The sequence below is a fragment of the Labrus bergylta genome, chromosome 17 (genome assembly GCF_963930695.1).
Source record: "Labrus bergylta chromosome 17, fLabBer1.1, whole genome shotgun sequence".
NCBI classification, from domain to species: Eukaryota; Metazoa; Chordata; class Actinopteri; order Labriformes; family Labridae; genus Labrus; species Labrus bergylta.
The window spans coordinates 7,177,954-7,194,886 of NC_089211.1; the positions used below are offsets into that span (position 1 = coordinate 7,177,954).

The window sequence follows — 16,933 nt, forward strand, 5'->3', positions numbered from 1 at the left end:
ACAGTCATGACTCACAGAGTTATTTTCAGAGGATCTACTTGATTTATATTACATTTAAGTGTGAAAAATCTAATATAAAGCCTTTAAAGCAGCTGTGAGGATCTTTTAGCTATAGGATGAATGTTGCGCCCCCTGTCGGCAAAGTAATATAGTGTGAAGTCCCCTTTAGAGCACTGGTAATCCGGATTGGTGATCCTTAAGGAGGCTGTACCTGGATAAGGGTGATCCCATCCAGTTTTTCTTTGAATAACCAGGATCACAGTGATCTGGATTATGTGATCCTTGGTAGGAAAAAAGGGGTTACCAAATCCGGACCATTTTTTACCGGGATAAAGTTTTGAATTGAACTTTTGAACAACAGGGCCCAGGTGTTAAACAACTGTGAACCAGGAGATGGCGACACTGGATTACACCTCATTCCATGGTGAAGAGTGATAACATCTGTGCTTTCGCAACATCCTCTCCTCTGAAACGGTTAGTATTCGTACGTATTTCTTCTGCTCTGTTTCTGCACCATGTCTTCCGCAGACCTGGGCCGGGCCCTTTGCATCATCACCGGGGCCTCCAGAGGCTTCGGCCGGACTGTGGCCCTGCAGATGTCCCGGTCGGTGAAGCCGGGCTCTGCGCTCGTGCTGGCGGCCCGCTCCGGTGACGAGCTGCGGGCTCTGCAGGTGGAGCTGTCCGGGTCAGAGGCAGGCAGAGCCGGACTGAAGACTGCGTGTGTGGTGGCGGATCTGAGCCAGAAGGAAGGCCTGGAGAGCGTCGTGAAGGCAGCTGCAGAGGCTTTTTCTGAGGACATGGAGCACATAATACTGATCAACAACGCAGGTAAGAAGAACACCTGTAGAGCTGTAAACTCAACAAGAGTCACTGAAGAAAAACGCTGCAGAAAATTCCTTAAATTCATCGGTAAAACTGGAAAACAAGTCAGGCTATCTACATGACTAGGGGAGACCGGGGCTGGTTGCAACACTTGGGCAATTCTTTGTTTTGCAGGAGACTATTTGGACAAGACCAAAAGTTATTCTTATATTAAACACATGATTTAAAGAGAATTTCAGAAGACATGATGATATTGCTTGAAGTCTTCCTATGATCTCCATATTGTCTTTTATTGCTTTAATGGATCTTAATGCAAATTTCCCCTCTCCTCTCCTCTCCTCTCCCCTCCCCTCCCCTCCCCTCCCCTCCTCTCCTCTCCCCTCCCCTCTCCCCTCCCCTCCCCTCCCCTCCTCTCCTCTCCTCTCCCCTCCCCTCCCCTCTCCTCTCCTCTCCTCTCCTCTCCTCTCCCTCTCTCTCCTCTCAGCCTCTCTCGGTGACGTGTCCCGCTTTGCCAAAGACTTCACCAACATGGCTGACGTTGACTCGTACCTGTCTTTCAACGTCAGCTCCTTCCTCTGCCTCACCGCCAGCATCCTGCAGCGTTTCCCACAGCGCCCGGGTCTGAAGAGGACGGTGGTGAACGTGTCCTCGGCGTGCGCCCTGCAGCCGTGCTCCTCCTGGGTGCTGTACTGCAGCGGGAAGGCCGCCCGACATATGATGTTCAGGGTGCTGGCTCAGGAGGAGCCGGACCTCAGGGTGCTCAACTACTCTCCAGGTGAGGAAGAGAATCGACCCTTTTTTCTTGAGTGGACTGGGTTGAAGGAAATGAAATAGGTGCTTTACTTTTCAGCTAGCAAGCCCCTTTGTTCAATCAGTACTACAGCACACCACATAGCCTGCAGGCCGCCCCCCTAACAGGTGAACCAAGGTGAAACACTGAAATGTACGGATGCATGTCAGCTTAGGGCTTTCATAGTCGAGTCCTTTTCGGATCCTTTTCTTCTTTTACCCCTGAAGCTCATCTCGGTGTACGTGTGTGTTTCAGGTCCAATGGCTACGGCCATGCTGGAAGAGGGTCGGACCAGAACAGGTGACTCCGGACTCAAAAAGCTGATCTCTGATTTATACTCTGATGGGAAGTTGGTCGCCTGCGAGGACTCCTGCGCTAAGATGATGAAGCTGCTGCTGGAGGACAAATTCAAGTCAGGAGATCACGTTGACGTCTTTGATGTGTAGACCTGGCAGGACACATGGAGTCTGATTTAATGTGCCTTGATTTTTATTAAAACTGTTTACTTTTTTCATGTTACTCAGAGGATAGCTTTGCTCTTTACTCTTACTCTCCTTCAGCAGAGATCGACCATCCCACCACGTCAAGTTGTTCAACAGTTTTATAATTACTGAATGAACAGAATCTTAAATTTAAAAAAAAAACAGCTTGCTGACGTTCACAGCTGATCAGCTGATGTCATCATCACAAACAGACGTCGCTTCACATGACGCTACAGGGGAAAGGAAGTCTCATGTCTCTTAAAATATATTCTCTGTCCCTCTCTCTCTCGCTCCCTCTCTCCCTCGCTCCGTTTCCTCGCGTCTCTCCGTGAATCTATGGTGGGAGGGACTAAGTCACAAGTGAGGGATACATGGGTGCAACTTAAGAGACTTGGGATGTACCCATTGAATGAATAAAAAGATGGACAACATGACAGCCTCCCTAAAAAAGAAGCCAAAACATTTAGAGCTCCCCCTACTGTCCTGCTGCAGTATAGGTCTTAAATCCCCCCTCCTCTATGGAAAGCGGGGTACAAACTACAAGATATGATTCCCCCCTCCGTTCAGCAAAGGCCTGATTATCTGTCCAGACGCTCCGATTTGAAATCATAAATGTTAAACATGTTCAATATTTACGATCTTAAGTCCTGTTGTGTGGGGAGAACGCCGCAGACAGCCAAGGACAGACTCTATGATTTGTTATGTGGAACAGAACAACAGCCAATCAGGAAGCAAGCTGGCTGAAGCAGGAAGCACACCTAACATAACCATGGCGACGACCGCAAACGCGAAGCATAAAGTCAGAAATGGAAGACCAACATGTTGATTTGTGGCAACAACAGGAGTGTTTGTGTCGTGTAAAACAAAACACAATCCAGTTGGACCAAAAATGTTTACCGTACAGGATGTACCAGCTAACAGCTCGCCACCTTTAGATTCATGAGTGTAAAGAACGTTTTTGTTTGCCTTTTTGTTCAAATAAATCATTTGTTTTCTTTTCAGCAATTGGGTTCCAGTTCCTTATTTTATCTGTAACACGACAGTCTCTGCTGAAGTCTTCTGCCAGTTTTATGCCTTTTTCTTTTCCCAGCTGATTTTACTCCCCACTTTGAAGAGAAAAACAACCCGAACAGAATCATCAAGATCAATGTCGTGCAACAAATGGATCTAACTGTGAAGTGGATTATGTCATAAACTTGTCATAAATTTGACATTTAGAAGAATTGTTCTGTCCTATTTTAAGCTGCTGTAAAAGAGAGAGAGAGAGAGAGAGAGCACGATCCTAATGGCACAAATATGTTGGCAATGTTTCGCCGTTTGTGCAGTTCAGACAGTGTGCACGAGTTTGCATGAGATTTTTGGTCATTCAAAACATTAAATGACCCAAATAGTGGGTGCCGAGGACTTTTATATTTTGTGCTGTGGTATGAAAACAGGTATCGATGTCATTTGATGAAGAATTTGAGGTCTAAAAATCTAGTATTGTGACAACAGAAGACGATTAAAGGCAGAGGAAATGGGAAATGAAAATTCACATTTTTTAAGAACAAATTTAAAATGTAAGTGAACTTAAAAACTTGCATTAGACCTAATGGTAGTATCAGATATAACTAAAACACAATATAAATGTTTTTATTCCCCCTTGGCAGAAAACAAATCCAATATTCCTCCAAAGAGAATTTAGATTGTTCTGTATTTAAAATTAAAATGACATGATAATAATAAGTAGTCTTAAGTTTAATCAGTAATTCTTTAATGAATGTGATGCGGTTTATGAGGAATACCTGCAGCATTTTGAAACACTTTGTTCTGCCGGTAAATTAGTGTTAAACCGAGAGATGGCGACAATGCACAGCTTTCACCGCAGATTAAAACCCATGAAGAAGAGAGATAACATCTGTGCCCCGAACTTTTCTCTACATCGTCTCACTTCGAGGGCTCTGTGCTGTAACTCTTCTGCTCTGTTTCTGCACCATGTCTTCCGCAGACCTGGGCCGGGCCCTTTGCATCATCACCGGGGCCTCCAGAGGCTTCGGCCGGACTGTGGCCCTGCAGATGTCCCGGTCCGTGAAGCCGGGCTCTGCGCTCGTGCTGGCGGCCCGCTCCGGTGACGAGCTGCGGGCTCTGCAGGTGGAGCTGTCCGGGTCAGAGGCAGGCAGAGCCGGACTGAAGACTGCGTGTGTGGTGGCGGATCTGAGCCAGAAGGAAGGCCTGGAGAGCGTCGTGAAGGCAGCTGCAGAGGCTTTTTCTGAGGACATGGAGCACATAATACTGATCAACAACGCAGGTAAGAAGAACACCTGTAGAGTGAACTTTACCTCAATGAGTCAATGTTAGAGAACCAGTTTAAAGCTGGAAAACAAACTGCTGCTATGTGACTCAATAGGGGAGACCAGGGTGTCATTTCCATCTTCTGCAGGAGAGACTTTTTGAGGTAGACCAAATAATGGGTTATTAACATGCTATATTAATAAGATATTAGTATGCTATATTATAAATAAACACCTGTGTAACCATACCCAGAAAACTTGAGACTGTTGTTTCAACGTTAAATCAAGACCGTCCTTTATGGCTCTAGTTTAGGTTGAGATTTAAATGAAATGGTCTTTTGTGTTCATTAAGGGGCCATGGAGTAATAAAAGTCTCTGTATGTGAAGTGGAACTCCATCTTATGACAAACATCTAACAACCAGACAATAAGGATGTCTAAATGTTATCAAAAGGCATTTTCTGACAGCAGGACCTTTTTTTTTTTTAGTTTTAGGAACTGTTGGATTATTTTAGTTCCTTGATTCCCGCCTAGAGGAACCTTTTTCAGTCATTTTCCGTCATTGTACGTTGATTGGTCGAACACAAAATCCAATCAAGTATCACCAACCGCTATTTTTTAAATCCCACCATAAAACGTCCCCAATAACAGTCGGTAAAAAAAACAAAAACAAATCATGAGGCCAAAAGAGTTCAAGCTAAATGTGAGCAGCACACAGAGTCCAAGACAAATTTCCATGTATTGTTGTCAGTTGTGTTTTTGCACAGCTGTTTTAATAAACAGTTATATTGTTCGTTACATGATCGTTATTTTTTATTTCCGAAACATCGTCCCCTTCTTAGGACTTACTTTTGTTTGGGATTACTTTCTGTTCAGATGCTTTGATTTGCCTCACTCACTTCTGAAGGATTTAAAGTCATGTAGTGAATTCTTTCTGCCGACCAGCCCGGTCATGAGGCCGGCACATGTTGAGGTTTTCGGTTTGCAAAGAGGCAAAATTGTTAAAGTGACACGACTATAAGAAATACTTTAACATTTAATCCAAAGAAGAAGCAGAAACATGATCATTTATTATCCGCTCATTCTGAAGACATGTGTCATTACTTTAGGCAGTGATGAACAGAATAATCAGGACGATCACACATTAACTCTGGTTTTAATCTTTCCAGTAGTTTTAAATGAAGAATCTCTCTTGGGATGTCTTCGTGGCGACAGAGTTATGAGGAGTGTTTTTTGTTTTACTGGTTTTCAGACTGAGACTGAAGGATGATAAACCTCCAGGAGGCTGAGTGAGGGGGGACGGGGCAACCCGAGGTATGAGAAAGTAAAGTGTTCAAAAGTTCCCAGAGAATCGAGATCATGATTTTTTTTCACAATTAATCATGCAGCCCTACTCTGAAGTCCCAGACTAAGGAGTCTTATCTTCCTGACGGACACAGATTCACCTGCTCGTCTCACCTAATTTAAATTGATTTAGGCTCACAGTTTGCTCCGTCTGTGTTCGAGCACAGCCCTGTAGACGCCCTGGAGACCTCGTACCAAAAGTTTAAAACGAGTGTGCAGTACCAGGTCACGTGACGATCTCCTCTCCTCTCCTCTCCCCTCCCCTCCCCTCCCCTCCTCTCCTCTCCCCTCCCCTCCCCTCTCCTCTCTCTCTCCTCTCCCCTCCCCTCCCCTCCCCTCCCCTCCTCTCCTCTCCCCTCCCCTCCCCTCTCCTCTCTCTCTCCTCTCCCCTCCCTTCCCCTCCCCTCCCCTCCCCTCTCCTCTCCTCTCCTCTCCCCTCCCTCTCTCTCCTCTCAGCCTCTCTCGGTGACGTGTCCCGCTTTGCCAAAGACTTCACCAACATGGCCGACGTTGACTCGTACCTGTCTTTCAACGTCAGCTCCTTCCTCTGCCTCACCGCCAGCATCCTGCAGCGTTTCCCACAGCGCCCGGGTCTGAAGAGGACGGTGGTGAACGTGTCCTCGCTGTGCGCCCTGCAGCCGTTCTCCTCCTGGGTGCTGTACTGCAGCGGGAAGGCCGCCCGACATATGATGTTCAGGGTGCTGGCTCAGGAGGAGCCGGACCTCAGGGTGCTCAACTACTCTCCAGGTGAGGAAGATATATGTCTTAGAGTTAAATACACACTTTGTAGTTGTTTATACTTTTAGGTTCATGTGTTGATTTATTCATCGTGTGTCTCTGTGTTGATTCAGGTCCTCTGGACACGGCCATGCAGCAGGCGGCTCGCTCCAGCACGGGCGACTCCGATCTCAAGAAGGCTTTCTCCGACATGTTCTCCGAGGGGAAGCTGCTCACCTGTGAGGAGTCCTGCACGAAGATGATGAAGCTGCTGCTGGAGGACAAATACACGTCAGGAGATCAGATCGACGTCTACGACCTGTAGGACGCTTCAGGCGATAAATGTGTGTGTGCCTTTTTTTTTTGAAATTCAGACTCTGTTCAGGAAACCGTTAACGCTCAGTGTTAGAAGTCGTAATCAGCCTCAGTTATTGTGAAGACGTTTTGGGTCCGTTAATCTTTGACTGGTCATTTCAATCTGTGGTGAAGTCTAAAGGTCGTAAACGTAATGTGCCTTACTTTAATTCAGGTCAAAATCTCAACGTTTGAGGACAGAGTTTTTAATTCTACATGTCGTGTTAGACACATAGAGACTGCCCTCTACAGGTTAGACCTGCTTACTACAATTTAATTTCTCTGATCTGGAGGCAGGTGACTCCAGATCAGAGACATAGTCAGAGTGACTATGCGTTGCCAGCTTTCGTCACCAAACCCGATAAACACGGCGTCACCTGACTCACAAACTATGGAGGAGTGAAGTGGATTGATTCTAACTGATGTCTAAGTAGCTTGATGTGAAATATGGCGCCCGTAAAGTGCGAAGACGAGACTATTTGTAACCAACTTCAAACCACATTTATGTCGTAAAAGTGTCACTGCTGCTTCATGAGTCATCGCTAATGGATAAATTACCTCGCTAAACATGCTAATAGGTATAGACTGTAAGATGTAAGCACTTCAGCCAAAACTCTATGTTTAGTTACCCTTTAAGATATCTGTTGTTTATCAGTAAATGTGCCGTTTATAGATTATAGAGTCATCACTTTTTAATTCTACTTTAACGGTGAACTCAGGCATTTTGATTTGTGAAAATAAAATGAATGGAGATTCCTCCGTTTTTAATTTTCCAATCACAAATATAGTTTACACATTCCTAAATATATGACGATATATTTTTCTTCCACTGTGATTAAAAATGAATGCTTTATAAAGATGAATACCTCAGATGTGTTTGTAACTCTGCACATGATGATGCAACTGAAATGATGTATTTAAATTTTCTTTTTCTTTTTTTAATCTTTCCGTTGAAGCTGACGGTTGAAGTCGGCCGCTCTCATGAAAATAATGATTTATAACTTTGTTGTACCTTAAACTTATTCCATTTCTAAAATGTTTCTTGCGAATCAGGAATAATTCATAATAAAATTTTAACTCTAAACTCTGATTTGTTGTTTGTTTTGTTGGCGCTGAAAACGTGAAGTTCGACCTGAAGATGATCACAGATATAAAAAGCGTCTCAGTCGTCAGAATTAAAAAGTGTTATCTTGTATCATTTCTCTAAATTTGTCCATCATTGCACCTCGATCACTTCATCATTCAGTTATTTGCTACCTGCTCATACCTCTGTTTATATTTATTTCCCGTTCTAATTTTTGTTCTCCATTGCACTATTTTCACTGCATATAGTTCTGTTTACATCTGTGGGTGCGATCACTGTCAACTGACATCTCTACTCTTTTTATCAATTTTCTATTTTCACTTTTGTATTTTAACTGACACTTTATATTTTTGGTATATATTTTTAGTCTTGCTGCACCGTCATTAATTTACAGCTCTGTGTGCCTTTGAATTGGCCCCGTGGACAAATATATATTTTTTAATTGAATTAAATGTCTTACATTTTGTCACCACATGCAGGAATATCATTATTTTCTAGGCCATGCGGTTTTGATTTGTCCAAACGGTGACCTTAAATGCACAGAGTGCAGAGTCTCTGTGAGGTTAAAAAGTACACAAGGTCTTCATTGACGTTCTCCTGAAAATATCTTGAAATGTCACTCGAGGAGACTACCTGGGGAGGAGGCAAGAGATTACTTAAAAAGAACGACTGAGTATTAGGATATAATGAGTATTTTTGCCTTTTTAGGAAAGCTATGTGAAGTTTGACACATGCACAATATCAAGAAAAGGGTGAAGAAGAACAAACTGGAGAACAGAAAACATAATGAAGCAGTTTCATTACGAACACAGAGAACACAACAGTCTCGTGCATACAGTCTGTGGTCATGTACCGGTCGCTGGATATAAACATCACCACCTCCTCCATCTTGCTCGAGGTGAATTTTCCTGAATATTTCCTGCTGTGTTATCACTCCAGCTCAACCAAACTTCATGCAGAAAATGAACTAAGCTGGAGTGAAAAATGTTTCTGATTGCATTCCCACATGCAGCTCATTCCGCAAATGTCAGGATGTTTTGGGAAAGTGTGAAAGCGCAGAGAGTGAACAAAAACAAATATGTATAGAGGGAGTGATCAAAAATGGGTCCATCATTACCAATCAATCAATGGATACAATGTTAGAAATGATGATAGTCAGATTTTTACAAAAGTAACATCACTAAAACGTGTTTTACAGTTTTGCACAAACAGCAGTCAGAAAAAGTTAGCAACAAGCAAGTGAACCAGGGGCGTTTCCAGAGAGATGGCCGGGGGGGGGGGGGGTATGGCCCCCCCTTGAAATGTTATTGGCCACCCCAAAATCCTTGACTATTATTGGCTAATTGATTTGCCAGAGGTGGGACTTATGTTGAAATCACCTATTCAGGCTGAGTTGCAACAGGCAGCTCTTAGTTTTCAGTGAGCAGATGTTTGTTTGCAGTTTTTAAAACACTTTAAATTGTGACTTTGGACGAACATCTTGTTTAGAGTCCTTGGAAGAATTCAGCTTAGAAGATGTAAATGTGCCGTTATCTTGTGTTACTTAAAAGTCGATGTGATTAGTGCAGACAGAAGGGGTAAATAAACATTCATGTGTGTGCACACAAACTTCAGGCCACCCCTGCACAAGTCAGCGCCCCAGTTGGGCTAACCCCAGTCCAAAAGGTCTGGTCACGCCCCTGAAGTGAACATTTAGCATCTAAGGATGGAAGAGGTGGAGACCAAAGTAGAGCTGAAGAAAGATTATCAGATTCAAAAAGATGGACACAAGTTGTGTCTGCTTTTTATTGGGACCTGCCTGATCGACTTTAAAAATCAATAATATGTCAGTGTTGTATAAAAAGTGCTCTGCTGCCCCCAGGTGGCAAAAAACTAAAGACTGATTTAAAGGGCAGAGTGGTTGAGTGATACCGTCCACCTTCAAAAAAATACAGCACATACAGTCTCCTTTTCCTGTCATGTGTCTGACTGACGGTCACAGCTGCCCCAAGACCAAAATACCCCCCCGAAGGAACCAACCCAAAGAAGGGGACGACACCCACCAAGACCCCCTCAGAATCCCTCTACCGCACCCCCTCTCCTCTTCTTCTCTGGGGAGGTGGTACAACCTCAGAGGGTGCAGATTTATTTTTAGCTCCCTCAGGGGTCGGGCGAGTGCTCCTGAATGTTTGTGAGAATTTCTCCCTGCAGCCCGTCGAGTCCCTCGTCCCTCCCTCAGACGCGTCGTCCTTCCTCTCTCTGTCTCTGTGTTTTTGTTCTGACGGGACAATGACCGTTGGCAACATGGAGAGCGCCCAGCTGTTCGATGCCGGGAAGAAAGGTCGAGGCCTGAGGGCCACCAAGGAGCTCAGTGTTGGGGACGTGGTCTTCGCCGAGCCCAGTTTCTCTGCTGTGGTCTTCGACAGGTACAAAAGTGATCTTTTGTTTTCTTTAGATTTTAGGGACAGGTCAGAGGACGATCTTCTCTGACCCTCTGCAGGTGTGTTGTTGACAGCAGGTTTTCTCTCTGCTGTGACCTCATTTCTAGACGCCCAAGACACCAGCAGAGAGAGCTGTCGGGGTGTCATGTGAACTTGAGCATGACGTCCTTTTGGATTCAGTTTCAAAGGATCCTGACACCTTTCAAATTATTTCTTAAAACATTATCAAATCAGACCCCAGTGGTCTCAAACTGAGTGTGAACCAGAAGGTGTTACAATCTCTGAGATATCCGTCGAACCTCTTCATTTTCCATTTGTTTATACTCTACATGCTCCACAAGAAAAAGAGGTTTGACAAAAGACAGGAAAAAAAAAAAAGGTTTGTGTTGCTTTGTTGCAGATATTTGTTGCATGGAAACTGAATGCTGCTGTCAGAGTTTAGTTTGGACTTCGAGGACAGAAAGCAGACCTGCAGAGTCCTGACGCTTTGTGATGAAGCTGCGGATCACAATTACATTAATGCTGCTGAACCTTTCAAGACTAAGGAGGACATCTAAGGAGGACTTATGCATTTATAACCCAGGTTTTTTTTACATTTATGTGGATCTAAGTTACTTAAAGGTACAAAAACTTTTGCATTTTACAACTCGGAAACTCGTTTTTCCGATGTGTCTGACACCACATGAATGCACCACAAGAACTTTTAGTGGACAAACCTATATTGGGTGCAAAACATACTGTTTTTGTCAAAGCAGTCGGGTTGGTTCGAAGAGAGCAAGTTAAAAAGCCATTTCCAGTTTTGCAAAGGCGTCTTCATCTTACAATTTTTTTAAGGAGGAAGACGTTTGTTTCCCCCCAAGGAACACAATTTACATCCACTTTTCAAAGCCACAAAGCTCAATCATCTATAACAGGTCTTTAACCTTACAGTACACTTGAGTTGCTGGTCTACCAATGTGTGTGCGTGTGTGTGTGTTTGTGTGTGTGTGTGTGTGTGTTTGTGTGTGTGTTTGCGTTTTGATGTGACTTTCTTGATTTTAATGCAAAGTTCTGTTCAACACAATATTTATCCAACACAGAATAACACACACACAAAACAAAAAGCAGCATCCAAAGCAGAGGTACACCAACAACTCCTCATGTGCTGTGCGGTAAAATCACTGTTTTGGTCAGTGGAGTTTGGTGGCTTTGAAGAGAGAAACCTAATGGCTGTTTCTGGTGTAAAAAGGAGCAGTCTGTCCGAGGTCTGTTCTCTGTCCCTTTGGACTCTGTAGAATAAACTGTTTAAACACACACACACACACACACACACACACACACACACACACACACACACACACACACACACACACACACACACACACACACACACACACACACACACACACACACACACAGTCTGGGCTTAGAGGTGTCTCTGTGTTGTTGGTTCCAAACTCTTGAATAAAGTGGATAAAATAAATCAGTGTAATCTTGTTTAGAAATGTCTCTGTACTTCACTGAAGCTTTGGACGCCTCCTGCAGGAGCTGTGGTGATGAAGTAAATATTTATATGAATATGTTTTATTGATGAGTTACTGTTTGATTCAATCTCTGTTTGTGAATCTTCTTCAGTGTGAAACCTTTTTCAGCACCTTCCAGGACTTCAGCCAGGACTCCCGTCTGTCTGTGAACTGTCGGAGCAAAAACTGTGTTTTAATATTTTATTGAATTTTATTGTTTAATGGTTCTATTTAAATGCAGGGTTGGTCTTTTTCTCCAGATCCACTTTTGTCTTGTTTGTCCAAACTTTTGTTTTAGGATTGAAGTCAGATGGAATCGAAAGCCCTGTACAGACCCTTTCAAGCTGCGACTGGTAGATTAAAGTGTATACATTCAAATCTCATCCAGAACACAACGTGCACAACACAAGATGAGTGAAGAAAAGACACGAGAATCAACAGCGTGTGAGGAGCTGTGCTGTCGTTCACACTGAACATTGAGGCTTAACTAAAGGTTAATCTACACTGTTAACCCCGAGCTAGCTTACCCATTAACTCAAAGTTAACAAGGGTTTTATGTCCTTTGAAAAAACAGCAGCAGCAGCAGCAGGGCCGCGTACAGAGAGAAACAGGATTTAAGCTCAATCATTCATTCTACTTTAGCTTGAGAGTTGGACAAATACTAAGCTTCGTCTTTGGTTAAAAAAAAGAAGAAAAATTAATCAAAGATGTGAGGAGGTTTTTTTCAAGCCAGTGATTAACTTAAAGGCAGGGTTGGTTATTTCCTCCAGATCCACTTTGGTTTTGGTTGAAATAGTCTTTAGGTCCTGACAGAAATTAATAACTCATGTTCTCTGAAAAAGGAACGAAGAAAATCCATCATCTGTATCAGTTGTCCCTGGACCACACATATTTAAAAGGTTAAATATGTGTGCTTTGTTAAGAACAAGCTAACGAGACCATAGTTCCTAATTCAGCCCTCAGCCCTTCGATCAGATTGTGCATACACATGACTTTGACTGAGACAATCACAGTTTCATAAACGACATTTGAAGTGTTCGCTTTGTTACAAATTCCACAAAACTCCTTTTGTAAAGTTTGTAAAGTTTCTCTGTTTGTTTACCAGTTTGTCCACTCAGGTGTGTCACAGCTGTTTCCGGCGTCAGGCCAACCTGCACCGCTGCGCTCAGTGTAAGTTCGCCCACTACTGCGACCGCACCTGCCAGACGGCATGCTGGGACGAACACAAGCAGGAGTGTGGAGCCATCAGGAAGGTCGGCAGGGCCCCCAGCGAGAGCGTACGGTGAGACATATCCATCATGCAGGGGAGCCCAGAGGACACAAGAGGACATGAAATTTGTCCAGTACGAGTTTATTTGTTCCCTCTGCAGCGCTTCATAACCGTACTTTGTGCTCAGTGCTAACTATTGGACATCAAACTATAAATCCATCTCTTCCACTCATACCACGTTGGCAAGCTAAATTGCTGAGCGAAATATTCCCCTATGAAACAACTTTTTCCAGTTCCTACAGTGCTAACTTTATCATAAGTAAATATGTGAACTTTAAGCACTGAAGGAAGTGGAGCTCAGATTTGTTGGACGTTTTATTAGAACAATAAAGCTCACAGAAGGACAGATTATTAGTCTGATAATCATATAATGAAATCTTCAGAGGTTAAAGTTCAGAGACTGAGTTAGCTGAGGTGACACCTAGCGGAGAGCTAGCGTCTCCCACCTGTCACTCAAAGGGGCCCCGCCCCCTAATTCTACATCCCTTTAAACCTTAATATGATGTAAACATGTGAGCTGCATAAAAATTCAGCCCATAGAGTTGTCATGTTTTTTATCAGGGGTGTTTATTTCTGCTGTAGAGTTTGACATTTTAACATGGGGCTCTATGGAGACCGACTCACTTTTGAAGACAGCCTCTAGTGGTCACTTGAGGAACTGCAGTTTCTTTAGTTCTTGTATCTTGAGTTAAGAATTCAGAGATTAAAAAACGAGTTTGTTATCAATTTATATAAAATCTGTCGGTGATTTCTCGCTCACTGTCTGTCTCCCGTCCAGTCTGGCTGCTCGGGTGCTGTGGCGTATTCACAAGGACACGGGCATCGCGTCGGACAGTCAGCTGGTCTCTGTGGACCAGCTGGAGGACCACGTGTCCGACCTGTCTGAAGAGGACCTGAAGCAGATGAAGACTAACGTGCAGAGCTTCCAGGAGTACTGGTCCTACGGCCGGAAGAAACACTCTGCGGAGGAAATCTCTCACATCTTCGGCATCGTAAGAATCAGTGTGGCATTAAGGACTGCAGATTGCATTTTGACACATACACGCACACACCGTCTTCTTCTCCCCTCTGTGTGTCTGTAGATCAAGTGTAATGGATTCACTCTGAGTGATCAGCGAGGCCTGCAGGCCGTTGGAGTCGGTCTTTTCCCAAATCTTTGTTTGGTCAACCACGACTGTTGGCCAAACTGCACCGTCATCCTCAACAACGGCAAGTAGGTACCCAAACGACCCGACAACCACACTAATGAGTAGAAGGCCCAAAGACGCAGGAACCACCCGTCTTCTTGTAATGGAGGAATGCTACCTGGCTACACTAGAACAATCACAAGACCAGGTTTACTCTGGATTTGCACGCCTTGTCGATGCTTTGTGGTAAAAGATCAATTGGATATGTGAAATGTTTAAAAATGTGTTAATGTGAATTCACTCTGTCTTTCAGCCAATCAGCTTTGAGTTCTGCTCTTCACTCTCAGAGGAGGTATGTCATATTCAATCCTCTCTCATAACAAAGTGAACCTCTAAACCAGTAGATACCGATATCATGGATGAATGCACCAAATTTAACAGCACAAACTGCTGCGCTCTGATCCAGCATTAGACTTGTTGCATGTATTAAAATATCAGAGACTAACTGCCCCCCTCTGCCTTAGGATCGAGCTGCGAGCTGTTGAGAAAATCCCCGAGGGCCAGGAGCTGACGGTCAGCTACGTGGACTTCCTGAACCTTTCAGCCGACCGTCAGAAGAAGCTGAAGGAGAATTTCTTCTTCGAGTGCAGCTGTGAGCACTGCAGCAAGCACACCAAGGACGACCTGATGATGGCGCCCGCAGACAGCAAAGTCAGGGAGGAGGGCAACTGGTTTCAGTAAATATACGCTCTTCTTTTTTGATTTATGATCATATTAACCCTTTGTATTCCTGTCTGCTCTCAGCCATCTGCTGATAAAGTGAAGGAGGTGACCGCCTTCAGTAAAGACAGTCTGGAGAAGATTGAGGGGGCCCGTGTGAACATGGATTACCACGAGGTATGAAACACTCACATCGTCTGAATGTCCTTCTCTGTCATTGTCCCCAACAAGTCCTCCACCGTGTTTGGTCTTTTTGTGTCTCAGGTGGTGAAGTTGTGTCGTGAGTGTGTGGAGAAGCAGAAGGACGTCCTGGCCGACACTCACCTCTACACGCTGCGTGTGCTCAGCACGGCCAGCGAGGTTCTGTCATACCAGCAGCAGTTCTCCGAGGCTGCGGTCTTGGCCCGCAGGATGGTGGAGGGATACATGTGAGTGAACACAAACGGGGACGACACTGACGAAATCAAACAAAATCATAGACAAATGAATGTTTAAAAACTCATCATATATATATCCAAAGAAACTTCCTCTGTTAGCATTACATCGCATCAAAAGACACAAGTATATTCTAGACAATATTTTTTACAAACTTTTGGGTCTAAATGACTAACAGTTTGGGAGTTGTTAGATTTTATGTCTTCAGCCTGCAGCTGTGAAATGGGCTGTAATTAATTCATTTATCCTTTATTAATCCCATGAGGGGAAATTCAGTTTTACTCTCTGTTTGATGAACATGCTACACAAACATAGGCTGAAATACACACACACTGGCACCTCTCCAGCTACCAGACCAATTTCCAGACTTGGTCCGTGCCGGGACTTGAACCGGCAACCCTCCGATTTCCTGTCAGGGACAAAAACAACAACCTTTAGTGGATATTCTTTGATCAGCTGTGTCAATCATGACATTTGATCACAAACCATTTTAGCAATCCCGAAAAGATTTGTTCCATAAATTAAAAAATACCTGATTCTGATTCTTCTCTGATCCTTTGCCCTCTGTGTCTTTTTTCCTCCTCTTCAACAGGAAGTTGTTCCACCCCTACAACGCCCAGCTGGGGATGGCCATCATGAAGGCCGGGGTCACCCACTGGCACGCGGGCCAGATAGAGGAGGGTCACAGCCTGCTCTGTCAGGCCTTTGGGATCCTCATGGTCACACACGGACCGAACCACGCCATCACCCAAGACCTGGAGGTAAACCACATTCATGATGTCTGGTGAGAAGATTCTAAATAATCAAGAATATTTACGTATGGTCGTTAAATATTTCCTTTTTGTTCTGCATTCAGTTGATGCGGGAGCAGACGGAGGTGGAGCTGAAGATGTTTAGGCAGAGTAAGGACCGGTATCACAGCATGAGGGAGGCGGCTCTGAAGAGTCCTGCAGCCGATGAGAAGGTCAAAGGAGTGTGATCATCGTGTGATTGGATCAAACCGCTCTGATGAGCTCATGCATGTCTCACTGTGCTCATGTAGGCTACACATAATGATGCACACAGTCTCTGCACCGAGGCTCTGAATGTGTCTGTTGAGTCACAACATGGTGCATGTCGAGGAAATCTGCAATAAAACAATAAAACAGGAGATTCAACATGTGTTGTGATCACTTGCATGATAACCAAGGCTAAGACATGAATGTGGAAATACTGAACTGCAGGAAGTTAGCTTTAAAAAGCAGAGAGCCATAACTCTGTACGCACATGAGAAGTCTTTTTTTATTATTTTCTCCACATCTCAACTTTTTTATTTCGTATCCTTAAGAGTTGCAAAAGCACAAAACAAACACAAGTTGTTCTCACATATGCACGCCTGAAATCCTCCTGATCTGGTTGTTCACACCTGCACCTCACAGCGGGAGACCCTCCCTGTCGGACGGGGACGGGTGAAGTTGTATATATCCTTTGACAAGAGCTCAACCAGAGACTGTCTGCACGCGACCAGAAAGATCTCAATGCACAAAACAAAACAGCTTCATTATGTTTTCTGTTCTCCAGATTGTTCTTCTCCGCTCTCTTGTTGATATTGGGGGAA

General features: G+C 44.1%; 3 protein-coding genes across 3 annotated transcripts; all 3 read left to right on the forward strand.

Annotated features, from left to right (window-relative positions):
* Positions 1 to 412: 412 nt before the first annotated feature.
* Positions 413 to 3,099, forward strand: LOC109988535 (sepiapterin reductase). The gene is made up of 3 exons (XM_020640046.3): positions 413 to 828; positions 1,307 to 1,597; positions 1,868 to 3,099. Exons 1-3 carry the CDS (start codon positions 516 to 518, stop codon positions 2,056 to 2,058), a joined length of 795 nt encoding a protein of 264 aa, XP_020495702.2. The 5' UTR covers positions 413 to 515; the 3' UTR covers positions 2,059 to 3,099.
* Positions 3,100 to 3,960: 861 nt separating this feature from the next.
* On the forward strand, positions 3,961 to 7,868 carry spra (sepiapterin reductase a). Its single transcript, XM_020640058.3, has 3 exons — positions 3,961 to 4,381; positions 6,164 to 6,454; positions 6,559 to 7,868. The coding sequence occupies exons 1-3, from the start codon at positions 4,069 to 4,071 to the stop codon at positions 6,747 to 6,749; spliced, it is 795 nt and encodes a 264-aa protein (XP_020495714.2). The 5' UTR covers positions 3,961 to 4,068; the 3' UTR covers positions 6,750 to 7,868.
* Positions 7,869 to 10,001: 2,133 nt separating this feature from the next.
* Positions 10,002 to 16,486, forward strand: smyd1a (SET and MYND domain containing 1a). Its single transcript, XM_020640024.3, has 10 exons — positions 10,002 to 10,267; positions 12,890 to 13,066; positions 13,833 to 14,046; positions 14,137 to 14,267; positions 14,495 to 14,533; positions 14,706 to 14,892; positions 14,986 to 15,078; positions 15,166 to 15,329; positions 15,929 to 16,097; positions 16,193 to 16,486. The coding sequence occupies exons 1-10, from the start codon at positions 10,131 to 10,133 to the stop codon at positions 16,313 to 16,315; spliced, it is 1,434 nt and encodes a 477-aa protein (XP_020495680.2). The 5' UTR covers positions 10,002 to 10,130; the 3' UTR covers positions 16,316 to 16,486.
* Positions 16,487 to 16,933: the final 447 nt, after the last annotated feature.

Bases quoted from the DNA above. Each gene is read 5' to 3' on its own strand.
- LOC109988535 (XM_020640046.3), top strand. From the start codon at position 516: ATGTCTTCCGCAGACCTGGGCCGGGCCCTTTGCATCATCACCGGGGCC. The intron at 829-1,306 runs GTAAGAAGAACA...CTCTCCTCTCAG, and splicing joins AATACTGATCAACAACGCAG to CCTCTCTCGGTGACGTGTCC. The intron at 1,598-1,867 runs GTGAGGAAGAGA...TGTGTGTTTCAG, and splicing joins GGTGCTCAACTACTCTCCAG to GTCCAATGGCTACGGCCATG.
- spra (XM_020640058.3), top strand. From the start codon at position 4,069: ATGTCTTCCGCAGACCTGGGCCGGGCCCTTTGCATCATCACCGGGGCC. The intron at 4,382-6,163 runs GTAAGAAGAACA...CTCTCCTCTCAG, and splicing joins AATACTGATCAACAACGCAG to CCTCTCTCGGTGACGTGTCC. The intron at 6,455-6,558 runs GTGAGGAAGATA...GTGTTGATTCAG, and splicing joins GGTGCTCAACTACTCTCCAG to GTCCTCTGGACACGGCCATG.
- smyd1a (XM_020640024.3), top strand. From the start codon at position 10,131: ATGACCGTTGGCAACATGGAGAGCGCCCAGCTGTTCGATGCCGGGAAG. The intron at 13,067-13,832 runs GTGAGACATATC...TCTCCCGTCCAG, and splicing joins GCCCCCAGCGAGAGCGTACG to TCTGGCTGCTCGGGTGCTGT. The intron at 16,098-16,192 runs GTAAACCACATT...TTCTGCATTCAG, and splicing joins CCATCACCCAAGACCTGGAG to TTGATGCGGGAGCAGACGGA.